The sequence below is a fragment of the Papio anubis genome, chromosome 7, assembly GCF_008728515.1.
Source record: "Papio anubis isolate 15944 chromosome 7, Panubis1.0, whole genome shotgun sequence".
Classification (NCBI taxonomy): domain Eukaryota; kingdom Metazoa; phylum Chordata; class Mammalia; order Primates; family Cercopithecidae; genus Papio; species Papio anubis.
Genome location: NC_044982.1, coordinates 146702582 through 146722287, shown reverse-complemented (window position 1 = coordinate 146722287; position 19706 = coordinate 146702582). Strand labels below are relative to the sequence as shown.

Below are 19706 nucleotides of genomic sequence, written 5' to 3'. Positions count from 1 at the left end.
GCCTTCCCAAAGCCCCCGCACCTGTCACCTGCCGCTACCCTGGTCCCGGCACCGAAGTCCCTCCCTTTCATCTGTCCTGTAGCCATCAGCCCCCTCTCCACTTTGGGCCTGGAGAGACCCATCCATTCCTCCCCCTCAGCATGAGGAGGAAAGGGACAGGCTTCTCTCCTCATTGCAGGATTTCAGGGCTCCTCACTCTTCCTTTCCATCTCCAGCTCCAAATCCACAGAACAAAAAGCCTTGACTATATTTACTCAGTGATGACACTGCCTTCACTGTTCTTGGGACCCCAGTTGTAGCTTCAGTGGGGGCCTGTACTCTCCCGCACACATCCTGACCTCCTGCAAAGCTAGCTCCAAAAATGCAGAAAATCCAGGCAGTCAGGAGAGCCAAAAATCTTCATCAAAGAGGGCTTTTTTCTTTTAAAAAATACATTTAGGTTGTAAAATGTGTGTTGACAAAGAAAAATGTTATGTAAATATTAGTAGAGAAAATCAGGGAAGTTACATGAATGCCCCATTTGGGAAATGTGGCCTTGGGCTCCTGGGCTGAGCTGGGTAGAGGGCACCGCCTGCAGTGGGCCAGTCTTACCCCCAGGGCGGGCAGTGGAAGGGCAAGGATGCCCCCTGCTGGGTGCACTCAAAGTATGCATGTCCTGGAAGTTGCTGGTGGGTCTGTCATTTGTGACCCACGGGAACACCTATGCCGGAGAGATTGGCAGGTGGGAGCCTTGGGCCATAGAACGTGGTAAGAACTTATATTCAATCAAGTGCTCCCTCCCACAAGGGGCATGCTTGTGACCTGGACCCCAGCACATATGTCCCAAGTTCATTTGTTCACTTGCCAGTGCTATGTGGGAACCCCATGCATTGGTTTCCCAGTTTGCTCATCAGAGAAGTTTAGTGGCAGAAGTTGAACTCAGACCTTCAGGTACCACAGCTACCAGCCAAATGCGAGAATCAGACTAGGTCGGTTTCTTATCTGATGCCACGACTTTTGAAGCAGTCCTGCAAAGCTAGCAGCTCTCCTGACTGCCTGGATTTTCTGCATTTTTAGAGCTAGCTTTGCAGGAGGTCAGGATGTGTGCAGGGGTTTCAGGAGCATGGAACCCTGTTGTCCATCTTGGCCAAGGGCTGGCTGTCTTTTGGAGGGAGGATGGCTCTTCTGGTATCTGTTTCCCAGTCTGGCAAAGGGAGCCACACTCACCACTCTAGGAACCCAGCCACTTACTAGCTGGTTTATCTTGTGATACTTAACTTTCCTGGGCCTCAACCTTCTCACCTGTAAAATGGGGATAATAATGCCTCATGGGGATGTTGCAAGGATTAAATAATATAATGAATGGTACTTAATACAGTGCCTATGCAAGAGCTCAATAATACTATCATTATCATTATGAGTTATCATTGTTATTTCATTATTACTTATTAGCAGACACTGGCAGGAAAAATGGTAGGTTCTTATTCCTTCTTCCACAGTTCTTTCCACAAATGTCTTCACTGACTTTCCCTTTGGATTTTTCTTCTGGCAGTTCATGTGGATCAGGGGCCAGGCCCGCCTTTGCAGGGCAGACTGAGTTAGGGTTGCGCCTGACTGTGGACTTGAAGCAAGCTGTCCCCACGCAGCCTGAACTCATGAAGTGATGAGCACAAGGGCTCCGAAAATCCTGGGCAAGTGCCAGCCTCCCACCAGCTTCATGCCACCACAGCCCCCCAGCTGATAAGGCACAGAGGAGAGTGCTGAGCTGCCCAGCTGTACGTCCATCTGTGGCCCCAGCTCCAGCCACCCTCTGCGTACTGAGAGCTAAGCAGAAGCGGAGGCATGGGCAAGGTCATGTGGCCAACACTGATCCCTCGGGGAGGAGAGAGGCAATCAAGGCTCCTGTAGATGCTCGGGAGGAAGATGTTGCTTGTCCACCCATTCCAAGCCCCTCTAGAACTCCAGGAGGAACCATCTGGGACTTAGAAGTGGAAAACAAACGGCGTGGTGGCTCACGCCTGTAATCCCAGCACTTTGGGAGGCCAAGGCGGGCAGATCATGAGGTCAGGAGTTTGAGATCAGCCTGACCATCATGGTGAAACCCCGTCTCTACCAAAAACACAAATATTAGCCAGGCACGGCGGCGCATGCCTGTAATCCCAACTACTCAGGTGGCTAAGGCATGAGAATTGCTTGAACCAGGAGGTGGAGGTTGCAGTAAGCCGAGTTCATGCTATTGCCTCCAGCCTGGGAGACAGAATGAGACTCCATCTCAAAAATAAATAAATAAATAAAGGTGGAACGCTATCAGTCCGTGTATGTTTCTCTTTGAAGTGCCATTTTGGATCAAATTTACCTGTGTCCATCTTCAAGAAACCCAGAGCTTAGTCCCCACTGGAGCAAAGATTTGTTCTGTGATCTTAGCAAGTTACCTGAGCTCTTGAATCTGTCAAACTTCTGGTCATTTCTAAGACTCCTTCCAGCTCTAAAAATCTCTTTCCACTCAGAAGGTCCAATCTTGTCAGTTTTCTCTCCTGCCTTTCCTCTGAGAGATGACAAACCTAGAGATGAGAGCTGTAGGTGGCAGGAGAGGCTTAGCTCTCACCCCAGTGTAAGATTCTTGGGCACAATCACTCTTCTGCCTCTGTCAATCTGTCTGTGAAATGGGGCAGTTTTAGTAAGTGTGATGTCCTTCTCTGGGTGGGCACGGTGCATTGCATATAGGGAATGTCATCAGTATTGGCCAATTGCCTCTGTTCTTACTCCTGTCCTGGTCCAACCTTTCTTTTTTATTTATTTTTTTTTTTGAAGAATTTAAGCCTTTATTTCCTTGTTTTGCAAATAAAGCTGGCTGAGTTGGTTGCTTTTTGATGATTAGTCAAAGAGACCAAATCCCACATCCTCATCCAGCTCCTCCAACTCTTCCTTGGCTTCAACCTCACTGGGGCTACAGTAGCAGGAGCAGCTGTGGTGGTGGCAGCCACAGAGGCAATAGCCACAAAAGCAGATGGATCAGCCAAGAAGGCCTTGACCTTTCCAGCAAGTAGGAAGGTGTAATCAGTCTCCACAGACAGAGCCAGGACTCGTTTGTACCCACTGATGATAGAATGGGGCACTGATGCAACAGGTGGGTAGCCAATCTGCAGACAGACACTGGCAACGTCGCGGACACCCTCCAGGAAGCAAGAATGCAGTTTCCTCTGTGATGTCAAGCACTTCAGGGTTGTAGATGCTGCCACTGTCAGACACCTGCTGGTTGACCAGCCCAAAGGAGAAGGGAGAGAGGTTCGGCGTGTTCAGCAGCGTGGTTCCCACTTTGTCTCCAGTCTTGATCAGCTGCACATCACTCAGGATTTCAATGGTGCCCCTTGGAGATTTTAGTGGTGATTACTAAAGCCTGGAAAAAGGAGGTCTTCTCAGACCCCAGACCAGTGTTCTGGGCTGGCACAGTGACTTCACATGGGGCAATGGGACGAGCACAGGTGGCAGCTGGCACCTTACTAGCCAGCAACATATGCCTGATTTCAGTGAGGTCCTCCTTGGTAAACGCAAAGCCCACATTCCCCCAGATATGAGGCAACAGTTACTCCAGAACTGGGTTGTCTTCCAGGTGCCCTCAGATGGCCGTACGCATCAGGGCGTTCTTGTCCATCAGCACCACGGCTTTCTCTCGGAGGGACATGCGGATCCGCTGCATCTGCTTGGAGCCCACATTGCTGTTCCCACAATGAAACATTTCGGATAATCATCCAAAAGCTGGATGATCTTAAAGAAGGAGTTGGACTTCCAGGTTGCCCTGTCTTCCCTGGGCATCACGGCGGTGCATCAAGGATTGCCACGCAGGGTTTAAAGACAAGATCATTTTCACAAGGACGCAGAGAGAGAGCTTTAAAAACAAAACAAAACAAAACAAAACAAAAACATATAAGATGGGATCTCATCCTGTCGCCCAGGCTCGTCTTGAACTCCTGGGCTCAAGCAATCCTCCCACCTCACCCTCTCCAGTAGCTAGGATTACGGGCATGTACCACTAAACTTGGCATCTGATCCACCTTTTTATCAAGACCTGGGCAAAGCCACAGAAAACAAGCCCCTCAACTTTGTGAATAGCAAGGAGTCAGTGAGGACAGGAATATGTTGGGAGACAGACTCAGGATCCAAAAACATCCTAACCCTCTAGAGCGATGGCCTAAACCTCACAAGGTGAAATGAACAGGGCTTAACTGAGAGATCTGGGCTTGGTGCCAAGACACCGACTGTACAAGGACAGGGTGGGGAAGTGGCAGCTTAGCAGAAGCATGTGTGAATAAAACTGAGGGTTTTCGCTGACAGCCAGCTCCATCTCAGTCAAATGACAGAGCTGCCAATAAAAACGGACAGACTCAGGCTGTTGAACTGAAGTCGGGTACTGAGCCCGGTGGTTCTCCATCTTGATATCACACCAGAACCACCTGCAAAGCTCTGGTAACACTGCATATTCCTTGCTGTACCAAGACCCTCTGAATCATGATCTGGGATGAGTTGAGGGAGGGAAAGGAAGGTGAGGAGTTTGCATTTTTTTTTTTTTTTTTTTTTTAGAGATGGGTTTCACTCTGTTGCCCAGGCTGGTCTCAAGCCCATGGGCTCAAGCAATCCTCATGCCTTGGCCTCCCAAAGTGTTGGGATTATAGGCATGAGTCACTGCTGTTTGTCTCTAAAGAGTATCCCCGCTCGTTCCAAGATGCACCCAGGGCTTTTGAACCAAGGAACACTCAGGCCCATTCTCATGGTCAGCACAACAGACCACACCCAAAATACTTGAGGAATTCAGTTTAGGTTGCTTTGTTGCAGGGAAGGTCATAAGTTGAAGGATATTTGGTGGAAAGCAGCCAGGCTGCAGGATGCAGGCAACACTCTGAAGGGAACTACTTTATAGAAGACACAGGTGGCCAGGAGGCCCAACTTCACATGGATGAGACTTGTCCTCTGGGGTCCCAAAAGTCAGAATCTAGGTCAGGTGTGGTGGCTCACGCCTGTAATCTCAGCACTTTGGGAGGCTGAGGTGGGCAGATCACTTGCCAGGAGCTCAAGACTCGCCCGGCCAACATGGCGAAACCCTATCTCTACTAAAAATACAAAAATTAGCCAGGCGCAGTGGCACATGCCTATAGTCCCAGCTACTCAGGAGGCTGAGGCAGGAGAATTGCTTGAACCCGGGAGGCAGAGGTTGCAGTGAGCCGAGATCATGCCACTGCACTCCAGGCTGAGTGACAAAGTGAGACTGTCTGGAAAAAAAATTTTTTTAAGTATATATATATATATATATATATATTTTTTTTAAAGTTAGAATCTTAGGAGACTGTCTTAGGTCAGGTTTCTCAGGAAACATGCCGAGATAGAGATTTGCTTGTAGGAAGTTTATTGGGGGTGCTTGCAGAGATGACATCTCTGGAGTAGTGAAAGAATCAGAATCAAGCCAGAGGAAGAAATTGGTGAACAATGCAGTCACAACACAGAATGCTTCCACAGAAGCCCTGGGGTTGAGCTGGCCCCTTAGAGTTAGCCCCAACTCAGATAAGAGGGCTGTACCTTTGAATTCCACATTGACTTGGCAGATGACCCCTAGGGAAGGGTTGTGAAGTCCAGCAAGACAGCTCCCTTTGGCAGCTGAAGGAAATGCCAAGGGAGAGACTCATGTGTGAGCCATTGGCAGCCAACACTTCTGGCAACTTCGGGGATAAGCTCCTTGGTCCTAAAGGCAGTATCTGGGAGGTGCACCACAGCAACCTAGACAGTACCCCCATGCATAGCCCAGACCTACTTGATTTACGTGGTAAGTTCACTCTACCTGGGAATAGCTCCTCCAGGATTCTGGGAAACTTACAAGAATTAAATGGAGAAACTATAGCCCCCACTACTGCAACTAGTCTTGGTGACACAACTGATATTCATCATTCCCCTTCTCTGTCACTCATTCTAGATTCTTTTTACCTTCAACTTGCACCTCTGCTGGTCTAGGTGGCTTGCCTGTTGGGGTGACCAATCACCAATCACCATGGCCTTCAGACCATGCTGCTGATGTGCCCACCTTCCACCAAAATTGGGCATACCAACAGACACCCCAGTGGATCACCTGGGCGCCAAACATATTCTTTCCTGACTCCCTTATGTAACAGCAGCCCTATCTCTTCCAAAGGATCGGGGTCAATTGCCCCTTCCAGGAAGTGACTCCTCTTCTTTCCTGCTGGTTTCTTGGCACAAAGAGCCTGACGAACAGAAAGCAGCCATACTTAAGTTTATGGGGTTCTTGTTCTGTCCCTGGTGGAAGTGTTCCCATTCTGGGAACCAGATTCTCTGAACCCGGAGAGCTTGGAACTGCAGGAACGGGAGCCACAAATTCCTCCAGAAAGGTCACTGGGGGTGATGGTAAATGGAGTCATTCCTACTTCTACCGCTAGTTTCCTAAACCTCTATTCTACACGTTAAGACATAGCACCATATATGATAGTTATTGATTAGGATGCATACCTCATCCTGGAGCACGGTGTCCCATCATCTCTAACATGGTATTTCAGCTGTGCTTGTAAAGGCTGTTCTATCACTCTGTCAGCTCTATTCAGCTTCTGGGTGGTTAAGTATGTAATAGGCCTAAAACATCCCATGATCATGTGCCCATTCTGTCCTTAAAGTGGGACTCTTGGTCTTCTGCAATGGTATGTGAGATCCCATGTCAGTGAATCAAACACTCTTTTAGCCCCCAGAGAGTGGCCTTTGAGCAGAAAAGACAAATCCATATCCAGAATATATGGCAATTCAGGTCAAGATCAGTCCCTCACCCTTCTGGAGTGGAACAGGTCCAAGGTAGCCAGCTTGGTACTGCGTGGCTGGTATCAGTTGCTGGCAGGTTGGACTTTTAGCAGTGACAATAGCTAGATTGGCCTTGGTGAGTGGGAGCCCATTCTGTTAAGCCACCCCTGCCACCACACACAGGTGACACATGTGTCACCTCCATCTATGCCACCATGGCCACTTTATTCATGTACCCATTGTGCCAGCATGGGGTGGTCAATGACAGAGGCAAGCTGACATCAATTCCACATCATTCTATGTACTTGGTTATGCAGTCTCCCCGGTGGCAGGTGCTCTCTGATGAGTATTAACATGCAATATAAAGATCTTCAATAGTGAGGCCTATCTCTACACACACACACAAATGAGCCTGATGTGGTGGTGTGTGCCTGTGGTCCCAGCTACTCCAGGGGCTGAGGTAGGAGATCGCTTGAGCCCCAGAGGTCGAGGCTGCAGTGAGCCATGATCGCACCACTGCACTCCAGCCTGGGCAACAGAGCAAGATCCTGTCTCAAAAAATAAAAAATAAAGATATTCACACTTTGGTGCTCACTCAAATAGATATAGCCACATGTGTCTTCCCAAGACCTTCTTCTTCCCAATCTTCCAGTATTTCTCTTTCTAGCCCTCGAACCAACTAGTCAAGCCATTTGCCTACAGCTCATGAGCCTATAGACATTTTCACCTCAGGCCGCTCTACCAGGGGCCATGCTGATGATTCAGTTCCCAGTCAGGTATCAATGTCAATGCAGACACTGCATCCAGCAGACCTTAAAGTGTTTGACTATTCTACTCTCCCCAGTGTACAGTTACCCAGGCAAACGGCATAGTTCCCTTTGGGGAAGTAGTGGGGAAATCATTACTGTATTGCTATAGTATTGCAGAAACCTTTCTCCTGGGAACCTGAACTGAAAAGTGAATCAGGACTGGAAACCAAACAAGATATTGTGACTTTTTATTGGAGCAGCTGCCATCAACCTCCTGGTCTTTCATCCTTGATTTATTTTAATTGTATAGCTCAGCGATTCTCAGTGTGTGGTCTCCAGACCCCTTGGGGTCCCTGAGATCACTTCAGGGGTTTCACAAGGTCAAAATTCCTTTCATAATAATACTAACATGTTATTTACCTTTTTAACTGTGTTGACATTTGCACTGAAGGTGCTAAATCTGTCACCCAGGCTGGGGTGCGGTGGCCGGATCTCAGCTCACTACAAGCTCCGCCTCCTGGGTTTACGCCATTCTCCTGCCTCAGCCTCCCGAGTAGCTGGGACTACAGGCGCCCGCCACCTCGCCCAGCTAGTTTTTTGTATTTTTTAGTAGAGACGGGGTTTCACCGTGTTAGCCAGGATGGTCTTGATCTCCTGACCTCGTGATCCGCCCGTCTCGGCCTCCCAAAGTGCTAGGATTACAGGCTTGAGCCACCGCGCCCAGCCTACCTCTGGCATCTTAAACAACCAAGGCAGTGACACCAAACTGAACGAGTAGTTCATTGCAGAAAGCAAGAGGAAAGAAAAGGAAAAAAAAAAGGAAGAGAGAAAGTCATTTTACTTTAGAGTATCTTTAACAAAACAATAACAATTGTTAAATTGTATGAAGTTATGATCCTTAAATAGATGTCTTTTTAATATTCCATGTGATTAAATGAAAAGTACTCTACTGCATATGGAAGTATAACGGTTTTCTTGGGGGAAAGCACTTTTGCGATTGAGTTGGGAGCTCAACTAGCCACTTTTTTCATGGAACACCAGTTTTACTTGAAAGAAGAACTGGAAAACCATGGCTATGCAGACTTGGTTACTTGGCAGATGTTTTCTCACATTTGAACCAAGTGAGCCTGTCACTTTGAGAAAAAATAACTGATAGTGTTTGTTACCAATTACAAAATTTGAGTTTTCAAGTAAAAACTAGAATTTTAGAAAGCATGTATGTACTATCATGAGCTTCCTAGATTCCTAATACTTAAACTTTTTGTAATATTATCAAATGTGATTTTTTTCTATTATATAATGAAAGGTATCAATATTGCAAAGATATGTTTAATTCAGTGAACCAATAGTTTCCAAATGACCAAAGCGGGATATTATAAAATCATGCAGGGGTAAAAGTGCCATTCAAAGGGCAAGTTAGATCAGTGGACTTTAAGGTAATTGAACACAAAAAAAGTTCACTGATATAGTTTTATAGTCTACATTTCAACTACCATTTAAGAAAATACTGCTTGTTGGGTTTTGGTGTAGTATCAAAGAAAAACAGCCACAATTATCTGAAAAGGCTGTTAAAATGCTCCTCTCTTTTCCAACTACACGTCTATATGAGGCTGGATTTTCTTCATATATTTTAACCATAACAACAAATTGCCAGCAGATTAAATGTAGATGCAGGTACGAGATGCCAGGCATGTTGGCTCATGCCTGTAATCCCAGCATTTTGGGAGGCCAAGGCAGGTGGATCACTTGAGCTCAGGAGTTTGAGACCAGTCTGGGCAAAATGGCAAAACCCTGTCTCTACAAAAAAATACAAAAATTAGCCAGGCATGGTGGTGTGCACCTGAAGTCCCAAGCTACTTGGGAGGCAGAGGTGGGAGAACTGCTTAAACCTGGGAAGTGCAGGTTGCAGTGAACTGAAATCACGCCACTTATACTCCAGCCTGGTGACAAAGTGAGAGTCTGTCTCAAAAAAAAAAAAAAAAAAGTGGTTATAAGGATCCAGTTGTCTTCTACAGTATAAAGCCACATTCCAGAGATCTGCAAATTTACAAAGCCAAAGCCACTCTTTTCACTATTTTTTGTCATAAAAATATATTATCTGGCCAGGTGCAGTGGCTTACGCCTGTAATGTCAGCATTTTGGGAGGCCGAGGTGGGTGGATCACAAGGTTAGGAGTTCGAGACCAGCCTGCCCAACATGGTGAAACCCTGTCTCTACTAAAACTACAAAAATTAACCGGGTGTGGCGGCATGTGCCTGTAATCCCAGCTACTCAGGAGGCTGAGGCGGGAGAACTGCTTGAACCTGGGAGGCGGAGGTTGCACTGAGCCAAGATTGTGCCACTGCACTCCAGCCTAGGCAACAGAGTGAGACTCCGTCTTGGAAAATAAATAAATAAATAAATAAATAATATATCTATGTTAACATGTAGTGGGGTTTATTATTCTTTAGATAAATTAATAAATATTTTGCAAAACCCTTGGTGTTATTTCTGTCAAATTAAAATAGCTAAAACCCACATAAATAAAATTCCTTTAGATACCCCTCTCTCTCACATATACATACATATATATATATATTTAGAGACTAGGTCTCACTCTGTCACCCAGACTGGAGTGCAGTAGCATGATCATGGCTTAGTGCAGTCTCAAACTCCTAAGGTCAAGCGAGCCTCCTGCCTCAGCCTCTCGAGTATTTGGGACTACAGGCATACGCCAACCTGCCTAGCTAATTTTCAACTTTTTTTTTTTTTTTTTTTTTTTTTGTAGAGATGAGGTCTCACTATTTTGCCCAGGCTGATCTTGAACTCCTGGGGTCAAGTGATCCTTCTGCCTCAGCCTTCCAAGTAGCTGGGATTACAGGTGTGAGCCACCACATCAGGCTTAGAGACCTCAATATTTAAGAGTGTAAAGGGATCCTGAAACTAAAACATTTGAGAATCACTGGTATAGACTGAGCAGTACTGTTACTGGCTGCCTAGCTAGCTTGCTCCAGGGATGCTATGCTATCAACCATCTTCAACCACGGTCCTCTACTGGCCAGGACTGCCCCCACTGCCACTCCAACTTGCTGCTTATTACAACAGTTGTGCTGTCTAGCTTCTATGATTTCACCATCCTATCATCCACACTGCTATCTGGAGCCAGTTCCGGAATGGCCTCTTGCTGTCAGGCATGGCTTACAGAGGACAGTCCAATCTCAGCTTCTCAGGGATGCTGGTGCCCCTCTCAACAGTGCGTTCCTTGTTGCTTTGATGACCAGAGTATCCTCTGGGCCTTCCTGCAGAACTTAAGTGGTTTCTGGCCTTACATAGAATATACCCACTTCTCTGAGCTTTTGAACCCTTTTTCCACATTCTGCTGTGGTAGTTCTGGCATTTCCATTACACTCTGGTAGCCATTGCCTTTCTCCTGGGATATCACATCCTGATTCACAGGAGAATACTCCTATAACAACGACGTCTCCCTTGTTCAACTTAATGTTTGGCACCACACCCCACCTTGATCTAGCCTATACATTTGCTCCTGGATCCTGCCAGTATATACTGGCTGCTTCCACAATGACTTCATGGTCTAGCCTTCTTCCCTCGTGGGCCCCTGCACATCTCTGACTGGGCTTTATTGTGATCTGGCTCTATGTATTGGGTTTGTAGGCCAGGAGAGAACGGCAGCTTCCTTTGGTGTCAGAAGGCAAGTCCCAGGGACAGTTGCAGCTGAGCCATCATAGCCAACACTCCTGACAACTGGAAGAATGAGCAGCTCCCTCCGGAGGGTGACCCGGGTAGTGACCCCCAATATCCACTACAGAGAAGAGACAAAGTCTAGCTTTGCCTATGAGGCAGAGCAGAGCTGGGATCAAGAGCCTAATGCCCTGGAGTCAGGGGTCTGAATTCCATCAGGGCTTTTGGCATTAGGGCTATGTGACCTTGAGCAGGTTCTTGGCCCTTTCTGAGGCAGGGACTTCATCTATGAAACGAAGATAAACAGTACTACCTGATAGGTCATTGGTAGACAGATAAGACAAGGAATGTAAGGGCTTGGTCTAATGCCTATAGCACATTCTAAGGGCACTGTTATTGTCATAATTGGTCAGAACTTTGCAAAGCCAAAAAGGGCTGCCTCAGGGAGCAAACAATAAGTATGCCACCATCCCAGATGGTCTTCGGACTGACGCTGCTGAGTGCTCCCCAGGGATTTTGTGGAGGAGGCTCTAGGGTCCACAGGGGTATTCACCAAAGATGACCTTCTGGGCCCATTCTATCCCCAAGCTGCCTGGATTCTCTGATTTCTCTGATCCCTGCCTGTTCTTAGTGGGGGGAGGCATATTCACTTTCAGGCCACTAGGGGGCCATTTAGTTTTCTGCAACTGGAGAACACTAATGGTTTCTTAATGGCTCAGGCACCAGGGAGATCAGGCTCAATTATATCTGAAAGCATTCTTAGTTCCTGGGGTAAAAGACACTATGTAAATCCAGATAATAAATAGACATTATTGATGACAGGTTAAAGAATCTGGCACTGTTTGGTTTAGAGAAGATAGAGTGAGAGGAATTGAATAAAGGCTTCAAGTATATTATTCTTTGGTACAGAAGAATGACATGCTGTTTTCCCACTCCACTGGGAACCAAGCAAGAAGAAAGGCATTTAATTTGCAACAGAAATATGGAGAAGCAATATGGAGTGCATTCAGGAAAGGGGAGTGAAGGAAGCTTTGTATTGGCCTCACCTGGAATCGTTAAGAATAATTCACCATGGAATAGTTGTATGATATGTCCTGCCAGGAAAGCCCTAGAGCAGGGGAGAGAAGAGAGACAACCTCCAGAGACAATTCAAGAATTTTAAGTCAACAGGCTGCCCTGGCTGACCTAGGAGCAGGGTGGAGGAGTGAGTTGTTTCTTCCCCATCAGCCCACAAAAGGCCATAAACACTCCACACTTCCAATATCCTTGAAATTTCTCAGAAAAGTAAAAAAGCAGCTTTTTCCTTTAAATAGCATCTGACCAGCCATTAGTAGTGGCAGCCTCACACCTGGGCCTGAATCAGGAATGAGACTGAGACTGGGTTAGAGGCCTGTGGTTCCAGCAGTCCACTAGCACACTCAGTTCTGGTAGCCACTTGTGTGCTACTGAGGTGGCAAGGCAGCAGTGTTGGGAGGGCTTCCTCGTGTGTTTATGTGTGTGTGTGTGTGTGTGTGTGTGTAGGGGGGTCCTCTGGAAGCCAAAGATTCCTGGAGGAGGGGGGAAAGTGAGAAGGGTAGAGGGGATCCTGCCCTACAGGGTAGAAGCCAGGTCAGGCTCACATTTGCAGGGGCTTGAGAGAAGGTTCACCCACAGAACCCCATCAGAACCACAGTCCTCTTCCCCAACACACGCCCAGGCAAGTCTCCCTCACTCATTCAGACACCCAGGCAGTTCACATGCCCAGTTCTGGGAACACAGGAAGTAGCATCCAAGGAGGAGGGAACCAGAATTCTGGAAAGACTTATAGAGAGGGAGCGGGGAGGAGAGAAGGCAGGGAGAGCAGGAGAGCGGTAGGAGGGGGAGGGCACAAGTAAAGCCGCAAAGGAGAGTCTGAGCATGAAGGGTTGTTAGCACCTAGGGGGTCCCAAGACCAGGCACAGAGCCCACTGCCTGGCCCCTGGCCTGGAGCCAGAGAAGACAAACCTCACATGGGAAAGTGGGGAGGGGACAACCACCCAAGCCTTGAGGTCTGGAGGGGATCTGAGAGTGAAAACGCTGTAGGATCCCTGAGAGTTAAACTCCTCAAGGTTCAGTGCAGCCCCTTGGGTCCAAATCCAGGCCAAACCCAGGAATTGGAAGACCCAAAAAGCGGGACCTGCGACCTGCTGCGAACTTCGGGACTAAGGTGTTAGGCGAGTCTAGAGAACAACTCAGTCCCGTGGCTCTGTCCCGGAGGCTCAGGGTTGGGGGGTGAGGCGGGCTGGGGTACGAAATTGGGAAGACTTCAGTAGAGTTCCGAAGCCCAGCATGGACCAGGTGGAAGCAACACAAGCAGCTGCGGCCCCAGTGCGTGCTCCAGGTGCCAGGGCCGCCTGCCTACCCCTGGCGTCAACCAGGTTCTTTAGCTGTGAATGGGCCTGGGGGACCCGCCCAGGGGGTACGCGGAGCGGGGCGCGAGCTGGGAGCTGGAGCGTGGTATCCTCCCTCTCCCTCTTACCGTCCCCTCCCAGAGGATAAACTGAGGCCTGGGGTCCGAAGCCCGGGCTGCTATTCCACCTGTCACTTCGGAGCCTCGGGGCGGAGCCGGGAGGCGCCAGAGTTGACAGCTCGCGCTCCGACCGCCCCGTTCTAGCTCCGCACTCCGCCTAACACAGCGCCGTTCCCCCTTTTAAAGAAGTGCCCGGAGCTCCAGTCTACGCCGCGCCAGCCCGCAAGGGGCCGCGGCGACGTCGCCCGTTTAAGAGCCAGCCTCCCTTAACTCTCTCTTAACGGGGCGTCCCGGCGGGGCTCTTGGCTCCCGGCAGCAGCCGCCTCCCCTCGCGGCACTTCCGGACCCCGGCGTCGCCGTTTTAAGAGGCAGCCCCCAGCAGCGCTCTCCCCGCCCCCTGTTGCCGGCGCGCGAGGCGGGGGAGCCGGGCTGGAGCGGAGCGCGCGGTCCGCGCGGCCACTGGAGACCAGGCGGCCGGCGGCCGGGCAGGCGGCGGCGGAGCGCGCGGCGGCGTGGCGGCGGATGGGGACTCGGAGCCGGGCGGCTGTGGCGGCTGTGGCTGTGGCGGCGGCGGGGAAGCAGCTGACCGGCCGGCGGCGGCGGCGGCGCTGGCGGCGGTGACTGGTCCAGGCCCCGGCGGCGGCTGCAGCGACGCGGTGGCGGGCTGCGGGCGGGCAGCGTGAGGAGCAGCGGCGGAACGCGGGGCCGCCGGGAACCGAGGGCGCCGGGCCGCCCCCTGCCCAGTCCTTGCAGGCCGCCAGGCCCCCTCCAGCCGGGGCCGTGGAGCACCGGGGCAAAGGCCGGGGCCCCCCCATGAAGGAGCGCGACGCGGCCCCGGCCGAGCGGGGCAAGCCGGCCACCTACACCGGGGACAAGAAGGCGAAGATGGCGGCCAAGACCAACAAGAAGTGGGTCCGGCTCGCCACCGTGTTCGCCTACGTGCTCTCCGTGTCGCTGGCCGCCATCGTGCTCGCCGTCTACTACAGCCTCATCTGGCAGCCGGTGGGCGCCGGGACCTCGGGGGGAGCCGCTGGCCCGCCCCCCGGCGGCTCCAACGCCACCGGCCCGTCTGGGACTTCGGGGGCGGCGGCGGCGGGGCCCGACACCACCGGGTCGTCCCGCCGCGAGGCGCCGCGCGACGCTCCCCCACTGCAGGCGGCGCGGCCGGCGCCTCCGGAGCCCCCTGCGGACAGCTCCCTGGCCGGGCCGCTCGAGCGGCCTCGGGGGCCGGACGAGGACGAGGAGGAAGCGGTGGCGGCGCCCGGGAGTCGTTGAAGCCCTCCGCGGAGGGGGCAGCCGGGAACCATCCTCCCCAAGCCCAGAGGCAGGACTTCGCAAAAGGATGGGGTGGAGAGCCCGCGGGAGTGACCCCCACGGGAGTGAACACCCCCCACACTCCCACCATCGCCGGCTGGCCCCGGAGCGGGAGGCCCGCAGCCAGATCTTCAGCCAAGGGACCACGATTCGCCGGGGGGATGGGGGTTTGCTGCCCAGGACCGTGCTGCACCAGGGCCCTGAGCCGTAGGGGGATGGGGGGAGGGGTGGGGAGATCCCGGCACCAAACCCTTCTGCGCTGCTCGCTCTGGTGTGTCCTACATGCAGGGATGACTGGGGCTTTCCCCCAAGACTCAGGGGAAGGATGGAGCTGTAGGGGCTCTTTTTAAGTAAGCTGAAGCTCTCGAAAGGAGGAGAGCACCAAAAGTAGTGGAGCTCAGGTACGTCAACCTAGTTGCAGTGGCCAGAGATGCATTAAATTTCTAGATCCCTGTATATAGTTGTTGACATATGCACTAGAAGCTATAATCACATAGAATTCTATGTATATCCTCCCACACCCTGGGTAGCTACTGACTGAAGGGGTCAAGCAAGGGCTATTTGCTGTCCCCCGAAGTACACCTGGCCGGAAGGGCACAAACACGGCTTCTTAAATCACTCACTTTCTCCTGTTCCCCTCCTATTTCTGAAATATAAGTTTATGACGTTCTTTCACAAAAGAGTATAAGCATTCTTAGACTGTTGTCGTGGCTGTGGAAAGCCTTATTAGAAGTAGAAGCAATTTAGGGGGGTGGGGAATGTACTCATCCCCTCTTTCCATCCTAGTGCCCCCACCAAAGAGGCTTGTTGCAGCCCTCAGTATCTGAATATGGGCCAGGGAGGAAGGAAGGGAAAGAGCAATGCTGCTGTGCTTCAATCCTGGCCTTCCCCTCACAGAATTCTTTTAGGAAGAGCAAGCTTTTGTAAGTAGAGTGACTGGCAAGTGTTTTTATCTTTTTTTTTTTTTTTTTTTCCTGCTCCTCAAAATGTTGTCTTGTTCCGGCAATCACTTTTGCCTTCCCTCTTTCCTGAGCCTGTAGTGACAAAGCCTTGCGATTTGGGATGAAATCTGTTGTGACCCCAGAGCTTTGATCACACACACATCCTCTGGTTTTGAGTTATACTACAGAATCAGAAAGGCTGGAAGGTGGGCTTCACTGAAACTCAGGATTGTGCTTTGAGAGCCAGCTAATAGACTAGCCAAGGGAAGGTTGAATTGGCTGTCATTACCTTTCCTGAGAAGCCCTACTTAAATGCAGCCTGTAATTGTATAAAGGAGATGAGAAACATCAAGAGAAATATGTGGACATGTGTGTAGCTCTGGGGTAGCAAGAACTAGACTTCGTCAATTTGGATTCCATTTCCTTCTGCCACTTGCTTTTAGGCAATTGAGTGTGGGTAGTGATGAGATATCAAACCCCTTAGTGTTTCCTTTTTGGGAAATGCACTATTTTTTAAAAAAAAAGACAACTTACCCACCTGAGTCCTGAAACAGTTTGTCTCTCCAGTTTTCTGGCCTATACTCTGGTTAGCTCTGAGCCAAGTTTACAGGACAGCAGCCTTGCTTTAAGCCATGTCCTGTTGTGGGCACGATAATAGCAACTGAGCTGTCACAGCCTACCAGCAGGCTGGTAACACCTCCAGGGTCTCTTGGCTATAGCAGATTTCTTAGCAGCTGACTAGGACTTCAGTCATTGGGAAGCCTGTGAGGCCTTTACATTTTTGGTGTGAGACGGGGAAGAAACATAAAATGCCACTTTATAACTTCAATAATAGCCTGTAATTTATATTTACAGTGTGAATTTTTAGTCCTATATTTTAATAATTTGTAAATTGATCTCTTATTCCAAGAATCCTTTGAACTTATAGAACATCTGGGAGTCCACTTCCCTGTCCTCTTCCTGATCCCTGCTTTTTGGACTGTTTAAATCCTCTTTGGGATGGATCAGAGAGTCTAGAGAGGCCACTCATAGTTCCAGCTGCTGGCCTCCTGACTCTCCAAAGCCTTCACTGGAATTGGGACATTTGCTCCAGCCCTAGCTGTGAACATGACCAGAGACATTATTTATAATTCAGCCATTTAAGATATACCTGTACTCAAAAAGTCCTGTATATTTTTTAAAAGTTTTATTTTTCAGGTGAACAAAAATACATCCTAAGAACTCTGCCTAAGCCTGTGTAAGTTGATCATTTCTCTTAAACTGTGCTTCAAGGGGACGGAGTAGAGGTTGGAAGAGTAACTGGTCTGAGGTGGGATGGATGGATGGTGATGAATAGGTTGAGGAGGAAAAAACAATTGCCCTGCTGTTCTCAGTGCCTGATGGCTGGAATGAATTGATTAGTGAAGGGTGGCAGAATCCATCTTGGTTGGGAAGCAATCCTGGGGTGGGAAGAACAGTGATCTCTAGCTCAGCCACCTTTTGCCAACCTTAAAACAGGCTGAGAAAAAGTTCCGCTTTACAGGAGCAGATGCCTAGCTGACAAAGCTAAGGGCCCAGTAAGCATGAATATTAAGATTTACTGCAAACATTTAGCTGGCTAAGCACGGAGGTGAGGATAAGCTGCCTGATAGCATCACTGTCCTCACCTTTCAACCATTGGCCTCTAGATAACTCAAGAAGTGCTAACACCAGAAAGGCAAGTGTGCATCTGTGGTGCTTGGTCAGAGCTTTGTCTACCATGGAGGAGGTAAGAGAGCCAAATGGCTGAGAGGTGTAGGTTGCTTCAAAGGTGAGGCTTTTTTCTTCCCTTCAAGCAAACAAAAAAGATGTGGGTGAAAAGCACAAATATAAGGGATTAGTTATGCTGCAAAATACATGGTAAGCAATTGAGCTTAGCTCATTATTAGACAATGCTGCCCGGTACAAATCCGGAGTGAGAAGCCAGTGTCGGTGGGGCCCCCTGAGGCCTGCACTTCAGCAGAGCTGTTGGGGGGTAGCTACTGTTCTTTCGCATTACCTTGTAGTCTGCGGGGAGGCATGGAAAAAGTCCGCCCTTCTTTTATTTCCCTCTTCAGCCTACACAATGACTTTCTGAGAGAGGGCTTGGTAAGGCAGAGCAGAAGGCGAGTGAAAGAGTTTCCGAGGCTCTTTTGGTCGGCCCCTCCTTTTTGCAGACAGTGACATGTGGCTTCTACAGCTGCCCACGGTGGCTTCACATGTTGGGCACATACAGCAATATGTACAGTGGGAGCCTGCTTAGCAGATGAGACAGGGCCTGGTTGGCTGAGAAGCAGTGGTCTGAATAGCTTTATTTCCAAGGGTTAGAAATCGGCTGCACAGTTGTCCATCAAGTTTTAAGCCGAGAAGGAGAGATCTGTGCAAACGGGGTTACTTTCCTTCCATGGCTTTGCACCAGGACTACCAGGACCATTTCTAGGTGTTTGCTTATATTGGAAGTTACGATGTGCATTCATTTATTCTCTGACAGCCTGAACTTGAAGAGAGAGAAGCCTGTTTTGAAAGTGAAGGTTTTAGGGGTGGAAGATCAGGGAAGGAACCCATTAGGCTGAGTTTGTGAGGGTATCTTCACTTTCCCCATTAATGTTAAGGTACAGTGAAGTGTTTCTCTGAGGTTTTAAGCATAAGAAATATTTCTGTTCCTAACAGCCCTAGATTTCCACATGGTATGAGACCATGTTTTGGAAGCTTTTCTGTCTACCTTGTTTTTCAGTTTTCACTGGGGAATTCTGAGATAGCGTGTTCTTTCGTGGAGTATTTATATCCTGTCTTGAAATGCTGAATGCATAGCATCTACTTGTTTCTACATGTTTCTTTAAGGAGAGCTGAAAGGTCAGGTCACAAGCTTTAGGGCTACCACAGCTATTTAAGAGGGGTAGTAATTGTCCTCTCTTTCCTGTCTACAGAGAATGGAGGTATTTCTGGAATTGCAATTCAGTAACAAAAGGGCCACAGCTGTACTTTTTGTTTTCCATCTCCCTCAGTGGAAGGAGAAACTGCAGTGGCTTTGCCTGTTTCTCATGACCAGCACTCACTTAGTGCCTGGCAGTGGGTACTCAGAATTTGTTGATCTCTGGGTTGATCAGCACCCAGTGGGTGCTGGGTGCTGATGGAATCAACCTTAGTATCACTATGGTGTCCCTGTCGTAATCTTCTTGCATGCCCGTATCCACAGCCCATAATCTGGTTCAAGAAGGTGGGTTGCTAAAGAAAACCCTTGCAAATTGTAGCTGCACTGATCTCTCTGGCCTCAGTTTTTTTATTTCCAAGTCGAAGGACTCAGCCTTGGCCTTCCTGTTCTTTCCGGGTGCCGGAAGTGCACAGTGGTATTCCATATGGTGCTTAATGGACATGCCGTAGGATATGTGACCCGTTCATTGTCTCCTAGATGCCAGCCCTGCAGCCTAATGTTAAGCTATAAACATGCCTGCTCTGTCGACAGTTTTTTGGTTACCTCTGTTTTACTTGCTGACATAGCCTGTGATTTTCTGCTGCCAGAAAGCCTGTGTTATGCTTTTTGTCCCCTCCAGTAGCTAATTGAAAAAGCAAACAAACACACTTCTCTTTCCCACTCACCTAGACTCTACCAGGCTTTCCACCCTGAGTGCAGAAACACCCTGCATGGGAGCCACCTAGTCAGTGCTCCTCAGTGGATCCTGTGCCTCATTCAATTCTATAAACCTTTGTTAAGCTACCACTAAAGGACCAGAAAATTACCCACAAGGAATTTACAGTCATGCCTGCAAGTCTCCC

General features: G+C 49.4%; 1 protein-coding gene and 1 pseudogene across 1 annotated transcript; one reads left to right on the top strand and one right to left on the bottom strand.

Moving 5' to 3' along the window:
• Positions 1-2835: 2835 nt before the first annotated feature.
• LOC101010599 lies at positions 2836-13799 on the bottom strand (annotated as a pseudogene).
• A 154-nt stretch (positions 13800-13953) lies between these two features.
• On the top strand, positions 13954-17166 carry INAFM2 (InaF motif containing 2). Its single transcript, XM_009209921.3, has one exon. It carries the CDS (start codon positions 14494-14496, stop codon positions 14953-14955), a length of 462 nt encoding a protein of 153 aa, XP_009208185.1. The 5' UTR covers positions 13954-14493; the 3' UTR covers positions 14956-17166.
• Positions 17167-19706: the final 2540 nt, after the last annotated feature.